The following is a 12,071-nucleotide window of genomic DNA, read 5'->3' as shown; positions in this document are numbered from 1 at the left end:
CGTTACCCACTAAGAATAGAGTTTCTTAATAATTTTTTGATCTCGGTCTCATTTCATTTATATTTTATGAGGATTGAAGTAGTTTATTGTTGTTCTCATGAAAATCCTTAATTCTTATAAGTTTTTTATTGTTATTTAAGCATTTTACATTTTAGTTGTTTATTGTATGGTTTTATCATGACTTGATTCCATGATATCAACATTCTATTATTTGAATTGTCAAGTTTGTCTTGTTTTGGGTATTATTTGGGTGCTTGGGTTTTGTTCTTGTGCTAGATTGTGCCTTAAGGTAACGAGACCTAATCCAAGAGCATTTAAGTGTAAAGTGTAATCTATTTGGTGTCTAAGTCAAGTGTAAGGTTATATATCTTTGATGGCATTCAATTGGATTGCGGTATTTCAGGGATGGTTCTCTATAATTAACGTAACTGTTATACCGAGATCCTTGGTGTGCACCCTAAGCAGTTACATTGTAATGTTGATGTGGATTTGGGGTAAAGCCAAAGCGTCGACCCTTCCTACCTCAACGGGGTCGGTTGACATATAGAAAAGGGGTCAGTCGGCATACGACCTAAAGGGTACACAACATATGGAAAAGGGGATAAATCGACATATGACCTGGAGGGTACACAAACCCTCAGCCTCAAACGTGATAGTGCGAAGAAGCTAGAAGAGAATCATTACATGATCGACATATGACCTAGAAGGTACACAGCCCATCAGCCTCAAGCGCAATAGCTCAAAGAGGCTATAAAAGAATATCATCACTCGATCGCATATAACATGCAAGGTACACAACCCCTCAGCCTCAAGAGCAATAGCGCAAAGAGGCTAGAAGAGAATCATCACTTGGTTGACATACGTGCCCAGGAGAGTACTAGACTAACTTGGTCGGCCTTGGTAAGGTTGGCCTCAAACCTAGGAAAGTATGCAATAGAGGTTGGAGGGTACACCACATGCTCATTAATTCGTAGATCACTTCATAAGATTAAAAGTTTCTTAGTTTAGCTACATATGTTCATCCCTTTGTAGATAACTTTGTAAGTTGAACACAACACTTCAAACATTGCATATTATGACAAAGGAAATAACTTGGGGTCTAAGCATGTTACACTCATATAAAAGTAGATAGAACTAGGCTAGTTTATTATCTTCCATAATTAGATAGTAATATGTTCATCCAAAAGTTGAGCATTATGATACTTGTTGAAAATGATGATAGTGGTTGTCTACTTGTAAATCATAAGGAATTGCAACGAAGTGTAACATGCTCGCCAAAAGTAGAACATCATAAAACTTGTTTGAAAATAAAGATAGTGGTTGTTTAATTGTAGATCATAACAAAATGTAACAATGTTTATCATGCTCGTCCAAAAGTAGAGCGTTATAAAACTTGTTTGAAAATGAAGACAATAGTCGTCCATTTGTAGATCATAATGATGTCTAACATGCTCATCCAATAGTAGAATGACATAAAACTTGTTTGGAAATGAACATAATGGTCATTCAATCGTAGATCATAACAAAATGTAACAATGTTTAACATGCTCGTCCAAAAGTAAAGTGTTATAAAAACTTGTTTGAAAATGAAGACAATGGTCATCCATTTGTAGATCATAACGAAATGTAAAATGCTTGTCCAAAAGTAAAGTGTTATAATACTTGTTAAAAATGAAGACAATGGTTATCCATTTGTAGATCATAGCAATAGGAAATGTGTCATACTTGTATATCGACCAAGCATATAGCCTGTATTAGAATATCTTAGGAAATCGTAATATGATAATTCATAATATAACTCATTTTCAAATAAGAATAATATATAGTCCATTTGTAGATCATAATAATATGTACTCGACTTGACATCTTGACTAAAAATTGATCCTCTTTGTACTTGCTTATGCTCAATAGATTGCCCAGGTCTTAGCTGGTTGACCCCTTAATAGTGAGGACCACATCTAGCTTATAATATGCTCGGCTAATTGCCTAGGTCTTAACTAGTCAACCTCATATTGGAGTGAAGACCATGTCTGGGTCTTAATATGCTTGGCTAATTGACTAGGTCTTAAGTGGTCAACCTCATATTGGAGTGAGGACCATGCCTAAGTTTTAATATGCTTGGTTAATTGCCTAGGTCTTAACTAGTTAACCTCATATTGGAGTGAGGACCATGCTTGGGTCTTAAGTGGCCAACCTCATACTGGAGTAAGAACCACACCTAGGTTTTAATATGCTCAGTTAATTGTCCAAGTCTTAACCGGTTAACCTCATATTGGAGTGAGAACCATGCCTAGGTTTTAATGTGCTCGACTAATTGCCTAGGTCTTAAGTGGCTGACCTCATATTGGAGTAACGACCATGCCTAGGTCTTAATATGCTTGGCTAATTGCCCAGGTCTTAACTGGTTGACCTCATATTGGAGTGAGGACCATGCCTAGGTTTTAATGTGCCTAGTGGATTCAACCTTTAACTAAACTTTAATATTTATAAATAAGAGATTTTTTTCATAATATTGAACAAAACAAAATTTGACTAGTGAAAATAGAATAAATTAATTGAAATAAAAATTACCTATAAATGGCGTTTAGACTTACTTTATTCCTTGAGACTGATCGACCGTAGTGAGCTTTATAAGTCTAACGCCAGTTGACATATTTTCCTAAATAGTCATCCTTAACCTACAGTTCAATTTGTGTCATCAACATCAAGCAACTCTTTGTGTCATGCCCAATAGATTGGTGACATTCACACTATTTCACCACATCACTTCTTTTTTTCAGTGGACTGTTTAGAGGGAGACGTAGTAGCTTTGAGTGATAAATATCTTTCAAAGTCTTACTCCTGCTAGTGTTTAGAGGAGTAAAGGTTTGAGGTTGGCCAACTTCTCTCTTTTATCTTGTTGATGATTCAACTTGTTTCCCTCCTCAGCTAACCTGATTTGGGAGCCTCGATTTTCTTCCTAGGTCGTAAGTTTCTTTACCTTCTCAGTACCACTTCATCAATATAACTTCCTTAGCCTCCATGTGGCATGATGTTCATGATTGGATTTTGTCCATGTTGGTAATTTTCTTGTATATCAATGACTCGTTGAACTCCCCTGGACGTAGACCTTTTGTGAAGGTTGCTACAAACATGTAGTTGTTCAGATCCTCAACTTGTATTATGGCATTGTTGAAAGGGTCTAGGTACTCCTTCAAAGTCACACCAGGTTGTTGTTAAATGTCAAAGAGGTCGGCTAGTATAGTCAGTCGGCTTTTGTTTGCCACAAAGTAGCACATGAATTTCTTTGAGAAGTCATGGAAGTTGATTATAGATTGATATGAGAAACTAGCAAACCACATCAAAGAAGCCTCTAATAAGGTTCCTAGAGACATTTTGCAACATAGAGCATTGCTCCCCCTGCTTATAAGCATCTAACCTTGGAAGTTGGTTAGACGTCGGCGTTGATCTTTGGAGCCATGGAAATCCTCTATCTTAGGCACCAAAAAGTATGGTTGAAAAGGCTCAACCTCTATGGCCTTCGAGGATGGTTGGAAATCGTGTGGCAGTTTGTTTGTGGTCTCCCTTTCTAATCGCCTCAAATTCGCGACCTGATTCTACAACATGACATAAGTATCATCAACCTTCTTCTTGATCTCCTCGTTTTATTGGCGCAAGGCATCTTGGGCCTCTAAAGCCTCATCCACCACCCTCTTGGCCTCTACACTCTCCCTCATGGCCTCCGCTATTTCTACCATTATACCTTCTAGTGTCGAAAGGTCACTGTTTGGGTTCCTCAATATGGACTAGTTGTTTGAGTTATGCCTCATCATCATCGGTGGAAGAAGAACAAAACAAAAGAAAGGGCGACAAAACACATTTCACCATGCCCCACTATGCGCGCCAAAATGTTCTTGTGCTAGATCGTGCCTCAGGGTAAGGAGACCTAGTCCAAGAGCATTCAAGTGTAAAGTGTAATTTGTTTGGCATGTACGTCAAGTGTACGATTATATACCTTCGATGGCATTCAATTGGGTCACAATATTTTAGGGATGGTTCTCCGTAATTAACATAATTGTTGTCTCGAAATCCTCAACGTGCACCCTAGGCAATTACATCATACCATTGACGTGGATTTTGGTAAAGCCAAAGCATCGATCCTTGTTACCTTGACGAGGTTGGTCGACATATGACCTAAAGGGTACATAATCCTTCAGTCTAAAGCACAAGTTCAAAGAATCTAAATCTAAGGATATATTTGTTTCATGGAATCTTTTTACATTCTCATGAATGTTATTCCTAGGAATTTTATTCCCAGGATTGTTATTCCTCAAAATTTTATTCCCATGAATATAACATGGGAATATTATTCCCAAGTATTTTTCTTAAAAATATCTTTGATTATATTTTAATATTCATGGGAATAGTTTTGAAATTTTAAAATAATTTTAAAAAAATAAAAATGGAACTTACATGTGTATTAGATAATGAATTCTCACATTCTCGTAGGAATATCAGTTTTCCACTCCCTCTTCATTGGAATAGAAATGTAAGCCAATATAGTAAAAAAAAAAAGGAAATTCTATCATTCCAAGGCATCAATAACACACAAAAATACTTTTTAAAACCTCGTAACAAACATAAATATTAGGGAATTCTTGTTTCACATAATCTCTTTCATTCTCGGGAATGTTATTCCCAAGAGTATTAAATGAGAATAACATTCCTGAGTATTTCAATAAAAATACATTTGTTTAACTATTAAAATTGTTTGAGAATCTTTTTTATATTCCCAAGAAAATTTAAAAAATGTGTTTGGTTCATGTTATTTTTTCTTAGAAATGTATGTTATATTATTAAAAAGTGTCATTTTTTATATTAAAGAACTTATTATATGCACCTACATAACAAGACATGAGGCTAGACACTACAGTTTGCAAATAGTAGTGAAAAATCTTAAAAAATTTCAATAAATTCCTTAACCATATCTTACTATTAAATAAATCCAACACCATAATATTCCCTTTAGCCTTATAAAGAGCAAGAAACACAAAATGACATGTACAACAAAACTTTAACCACACCCCAAGTAAACAAAAAACAAAATAAGTAAACTGCCTTGATATCAATAATTAAATTTCAAAAACAACTGCAACATACTTGTCTTCTGTCTTTCAAAAATAATTGAAACATACTTGTCTTCTATCTTAAAAAAATCATAGACAAATAATGAGATAATAGGTATTGATATTGAGGGTATGGTAGAATTTTTACATAATTAATATGATTCTCATTATATAGGAATCCATATTCCTACTCTTTTTTATGGAAATCAACTCAATACAAAATCAACATAAGCATGGACATTTCACTTTCCAGGGAATAAAAGATACTAAGAATATGTTTTGATTACCTTCAAACAAATGTGGGAATATACATTTTCTTCTTCGAATCCTAAAAGATTCTATGAAACAAATGTCCCCTTACATCCCCATGTATACATTCTTGTGAATCCAAAAACATTTCACGAAACAAATGCTCCCTTAATTTTTATTTGCTAGGAAATATTTGTTGATAACCACAAGTATAAAAAATTACAGGTGAATATGAGTAGTGATTAAGACAATGAAGATTATATAAGTTGTTTTAAATTAAAAATCTCTACATAATTGGCATTTAAGTTATTTATAGCTAAAAACTTTGTGTGAATAATGTACAATAAGTTTCTAAATAAATAACTTTACAAAAAGTATATTCAAGTTACTCTATGAGTTGATCACAACAATGATTACCTATACAACACTCATCACTTATGAAATAAAGTTTATATCGTTCAAGTTTAACCCTACAAGAAAAAGTGTGTACAAAGCAATGAAACATGACAAAATTACTTTGAGAATCAAAAGCAACATGTAGCATAAAACATATACAAATTTTATAAAAGTTTTTACAATAACCAATTTCAATAAAAAAAAAGGGAAGATACTTCATCAAGGCAGAAGAAGATAAGTGTCATAAACAATCAACTCAATTCGATCAAAAACATCCTTAAAATTGACCTTAATAGGTGTAAATGTTCCATCACCATACTTGACACATATCTACCTATCCCATATCTCATACTTAATTGATATCCAATGTATTAGGGATTGTGTCAGGGTTTTGAATGTTGACTTGATATACACCTAGCCCAAATACCTCAACAGTCGTTTCCAAGGTTGTTGCTTCCTAGATCTATATATTTGCTTATTGCACCCCATAAAAAAGTAAAAACACAAAAGTGGACATTATTACCAAGTGTCTTTTTAATTCAACACACACCCCATAAATGGCAACCTTAGCACCTCTTTGCCTCATGTGTGTTGCGAGAAGATAAGGTTTGGAACTTTGAAGGAATTAATAGTGAGACAATGCAAGTTAAGGTGATGAGTAAATAATGTTGCATTCATGAGAATTGAGTTTGTGTGTATACTTAAGAAATTTGTTGGAAAAAGAGTGTAGGCATAGGTTGAGAAAGCAACAAGGGAGTAGCAAGTGAGGAGTGCATAAAAACTACCTTGACTTCTTCGATGCTAAGTGATGCCTTGCTAGTTTTTACATCAATATCATTCAATTCCAAAAACCATAATCCAAAGGAGTTTTATAAGCTTTCAGAATCATGAATCTAGGACAATGAATGCACAATCTCGAAAAACCAAATATGGATCACAACACATGAAAAAATGATGTTACAAATTTATGATTCTAGAATGGTAATCACATAATTGTGGGGCAATTATTCTAGAATAAATTTATATTTTTGGATTGCATGTTCTAAAATTAATTTTATATCTTTGAATTGCATGTTCGAAAAAGAAAGAAAAAACTTAGCTACAATAGTGCGGTGGGATTGGAGATATTAAAGGGTGTGAGAGTGAGATTTTGATTTTGAATTAAGGAAGTGTGATAAGGTGTTTTGGTGTTGATAGTTACATTGGTTGGGGCGTGAATTGAAGTTTGAATTGTAGGGATTATATGAGGTGGTTTTGTGGAAGTTAATAAGGGTGAATGAGGCACTGATTCTATTGGACTTGATAAAGGATTTGTGGCATGATATTTATGGGCAAAAAAAATTGTTTGTGAGGTGAGGTGAGTAGGGGAATACAATTTCAACAAAGACAGTTTGAAATTATGTTAGAAAATAGTTTTTAAAACCAAAATTCATAAGCAAGAAAGAAATCAAACATACTCTTATTATATTTTGAAAAGTGTTTTTTGCTAACAAGTTTTTATCAATAATTGAATTCTAATTTATATGTTAATAGGTCTTGGCGGTTACTCAAACACCTGAAGAGGCAGGGAAGAAGTGGTTCCAAGGGATAGTTGATGTTGTAAGACAATATATATAGGTTTTGGTGGTAAAAACTTATGGTGTTGTCTATTTGTTGAAAATACTAGTTTGATATATGGAGTGGTGAATGTGGGTATGTATCATCTTGCAGACGGCTAAGAACAAGAATGTTGAGCATATAATGATATTTTATTATGATCATCTTTAACAAAAGGACTATATGAACTTTATAGAGGTACAAATGATATCATTTTCACCTTACATTACTACTAATAGAATTTTTAGTTTTCTAAAACTAATTTTGATTTTGATAGGGCCCATAATTGTAGAGTTGTGTTGACACAAACATTGATATCACAGTTTCATGTTGACTCATGGATGACAGGTATGTTTACATGAAAAATCTGCATGGTTTGATTTCGTACAATAAAGGCAATACACCTCGTTTGCAAAAGTTAGCACTTTCATTAACAATGATATATTTCTTTTGTTTTATCTTTAATTGTATTTGGATTTGGCCAATGTCAAAATTCTTGTAGTCAGCATCAAACTATAGACTCATGAAAATTAATAAAACGGGATGATATATTGATAGTATCTAAAATTTGAATTACATCCCTTTTACCTTAGGTCCCATTTAAGGTTGTTACAAGTTTTTGGTTTTCAAGTGCAATTTTCAAAACAAACATGCTTAGAAAAATTGGAGCTGAAATGATTTTAAATCATTTTTGAAACAATTTTACACTCGTTTTCAAAACCAAGAAAAAATGTTTTGTGAATTTGGTTTTTAGTTAAAAAAACACATTTTCCATATTTGATAATGACACTTTTTGCTACCACCACCACCACCACCTCCGTCATCGCCACCACTACACCACCATCACCATCACCATTGTTGTTGCCACCATCATAATTAGTTGTTTCTACCACCACCACCATTGCCACCAACATTGCTACCATCATCACCACCTCCACCATCAATGTTATCGTTCACCACCAGTACTGTTACCACCACCACCATCGCCCACAAGATTGTCATCACCATCGACATTGCTACCATCACCACCATCAATGTTATCGTCATTATCACCACCACCACTTCTACCACCACCACCATCGCTAACAAGATCACCATCAACATTGTTACCACCACCACCAATGCCAATGCCACTACCGCCATCATTTTCACCACCAACACCACTACCTTCATAATCGCCACTACAAAAACCACCATTTTCGTTGCCACCATCATTTCCATCAACATCACCGCCGCCATTGACATTGCTACCACCACCAACAACAACAATACCACCTCCATCGACATCACTACTATTGAGTTCAACACCCATGGTGTTTTAATTATGAGGAATTTTCTAGCATAAATCATAAGTGTTTTGAGTTTATTTATACCGATGAGTTTGCTTAAGTGTATTAGGGGAAAAAAAGTTTTGTAAACAACAAAAATTGAAGTAAACTCAAGGCTATCACGAGTCACTCAAAAAGGATGGTAAGCTTGAAAGGTTAAAAGAAGACTCAAAGTGTCCTTGATTGTGTACTATAATGAAGAAGTCAACGTGCTCACTTGATAAAGAGAAAAACTTCAAGACATGAGAAGTAATCAACAACTAAAGGACAAGAAAAGTATTGCAGACATATATACCTGCACAATGAACATGGCATGAAGAATAACATTGGTGCAACACACTCAAAATGGAATTTCATCACTAGAATGAGTTCATTCTAGACATTGTATTTGGAGTTCTAGAAATGAAATTGAGTTGTTATTAGTGGCTATGGAAATCTTGAAGAAATTTATTCAAACTTCATAAACAACTTGTGGTCTGATACAACCTGGATCATGCATAAAATTGAGCCTGAAGTTGCAAATGCTAGTTTGCTTGGAAAACTTGATATATGAGCATTAATTTGAAGACTTGAGCTACAGAAATGCATTTGAGATGATCTTAGTGGTTGTGGAAAGCTAAGAGAAAGATCTACATCTTTCATGCAGAAGTCATGGGCTAACAAGGCTTAGATCTTGGAAGAAACTGATCATGAAGATAAATATGTCATTTTGTCCTCACTATATATCACAACTGCAATGCTTTGAAGATTTCTTATACTGTAGTGATCCAAATGACATGAGACTAGCGCCTGAATGTCAAGGATAAAATTCTATACAACTTTCATGAAGGCATCAAAAACTAGTTTGGCCGTTCAAAAGGTCAAAGAAATAAAAAACAGTACTAAGCATACAACAAGCTCACACTAGAATGTTTGGAATACAAGTTTGTCATGCCATCTCATCAAAGTATTCCTTTAAGAGAACATTTAGTGGCTTTCCACATCAGAGAACTGTCTCAAAGCATAACATCATATGCAGGAAACCTATACAAGCCAACATATCTGTAAATGATACATATATAGAGAGCAGAACATAACAAATGTTATGATGAGTTCAGAGCAAGCTCAAAATGGATGTCTCAACTATGCTTTCAAGTGAAAAGCTTCAAAAGATTTGAAAAAATCTCATCTTTTGATGAAGTTAGTGCTTTCCTCTGAAGATCTCAATCTTATCATGTTGCAAAGACATCAAGAAGGTCTTACTTAGAAGATCTATCAAAGACTACATTAAACAGATTATGTTAGAATAAAGTTGTTTCAGAATCAACATCAGAATGGTGTACTTGAGAAGTCTAAGAATGAGAACATTAGAATAATACTATCATAAAGGAGTTGTTAGTTGTAAAGTTAAAAGTAGTTTGTCTACTTCAAGAAGAAGTTACCCAAATGTCATAACAACTAGATAATGACTAGTTTGACATGTGGGGCCTATAAAAGGATAGAAGACAATTGCAAAACATGAGAAATAAGGTAGAAGACAATGTACACTATGCAAAAACCAGATTCATCTCCTCTCCCTACTCCAGATGCATTCTGAAGCTCATAATGGTTGCAGTAAGAGTCCATATAGCTTATAGCTTCAAAGAAGATTCACCCCAATGAGTGTTGTAAAAACCTCTTAAACACTGTCTCCTTGTATGTAATTTGTAAGTATCCCAAATTAACCATGTGGGCTATGTTTGGATGTGAGAGAAGTGATAGGGAGAACCCATGGAAGGTGGGTAGCTTAGAGAGATTCTCTAAGATGGTAGCTTGAAGAGGCTAAAGTGAAATAATACTTGGATAGCCTGGAGAGGTGAAAGAAATATTTGTATTGTCTCTCCCATGACCAAGTAGGTGTCGTGGTTGGGTGGGTTTTACTTCCTAAAAGTTAGGAGAATCATTATGTGGGTTAAGCCCATATGAAGAGGTGAAAAATACTTGGATTGTCTCTCCCATGGCGTTGTGGTTGAGACGGGTTATCTCTATGCCAAGATCAGGTGTGGTGTTGTGTTGTGGTTATGGAGATGTTGTGAAGTCCATCAAGGGGTTGACCGTTGTAAAAATCCAACATGTTGGTTGTGTTAGTGAAAATCTCATGAATTTGGGTGAGAACTGGACATAACCTAAGGTCGGGGTAAACCAATATAAAAAATCTGTGTTAAATCCTTTCTTCCATTCCTCCTTACATTATGTTTTTTGTTGTCATAAATACTGCATTTACATCAAAATTTTATGAGCATCAGAATAACAAATATCAAAATGCATACATAAGAAGATTTTCATAGCAAGCTTAACTGTTTTGTTAAATGACATATCTAAACTAAATCATTTTTGTGATAACAAGATTTGTCTTAAACCAGTTCAATCATATGCATCAAAGTATAAAAACTTTCATAAAACAAAAAAATGGTTTTGTGGATGAAAAGCTGGAAATAACATTCTGAGTACAACATTATGACAAAAAACATTCTTAGTATTGCATTTGCATAACATAAACTGAGATTTTCATAATAACAATATTCTGATAAATTTTTTTATTTAAATAATTAACATCTAAACATAAGAAAATGTGCATTGACATTAGGTTCTCATAATCATATCAAACATTTCATAATGAGTTTTGTGACTAACCAAGTAGAGAGTTTAGTTATCTAAGTGTTTGAACCTCTATGTTAAGACTTTTTGCATACCAAAATAATCTTGAGTAAAAGTTCAAAAAAGGTAAAGTTTCAAGAAAGGTTAACAAAGTCACAATAACCCCTCATTCTTGTGATGTTTTAATCACTTCAACCATAACCACCACCAGTGTCGTCGCAACCACCACCACCAACAACACCACACCGCCACCACTTGTTGCTGCCACCACCAGCATTGCTACTGCCATCACCACCGACATTACTATCACTATCACTGCTGCCACCACTAGCTACCACCATCGGCATCGCCACTACCATCTCAACTACCACTGGTATCTCTACTGTTGTTGTTGCTGGTACTAGCATCACCACCATCGCCATTGTCATCACCACCACACAAAAACACTTTTAAACTAATTTTAATACGACATGGAACTTTTCAAATGAATTTATTTGAAATTAGTCATATTATAAAAGCTAGTTTAAAATGTCTTCGAAACTAAAACTAAAAACTAATTTTTATTTTTGAAAATATCTAAACTCAAAACTAAAAATCACCCCAAACAGGGCCTTAAAAATTGGATGTTTAATCTAAATTTTTTCTAGTTAATGCATTGTCAATGACCACAGGATGTTGATAACACTCTTCTTGGGTTATCACCACAAGAAGCAAAAAAATATCCTCATATTGCATTTAGAGGTGTCTACGTGTTTAGAACTAAAACCTTGTTGCAAGTATT

The 12,071-nt window shown here is 34.4% G+C and overlaps 1 protein-coding gene across 1 annotated transcript; it reads right to left on the bottom strand.

The window, feature by feature from the left end:
- Nucleotides 1–8,292: 8,292 nt before the first annotated feature.
- LOC114398798 (ctenidin-3-like) lies at nucleotides 8,293–8,658 on the bottom strand. Its single transcript, XM_028360941.1, has one exon. The coding sequence runs from the start codon at nucleotides 8,656–8,658 to the stop codon at nucleotides 8,293–8,295; it is 366 nt and encodes a 121-aa protein (XP_028216742.1).
- Between the last annotated feature and the right edge of the window lie 3,413 nt (nucleotides 8,659–12,071).

Source organism: Glycine soja, chromosome 19 (genome assembly GCF_004193775.1).
Source record: "Glycine soja cultivar W05 chromosome 19, ASM419377v2, whole genome shotgun sequence".
Lineage (NCBI taxonomy): Eukaryota > Viridiplantae > Streptophyta > Magnoliopsida > Fabales > Fabaceae > Glycine > Glycine soja.
Note: the sequence above shows the minus strand (reverse complement) of the source record. Positions and strands in the feature narration are given on the sequence as shown.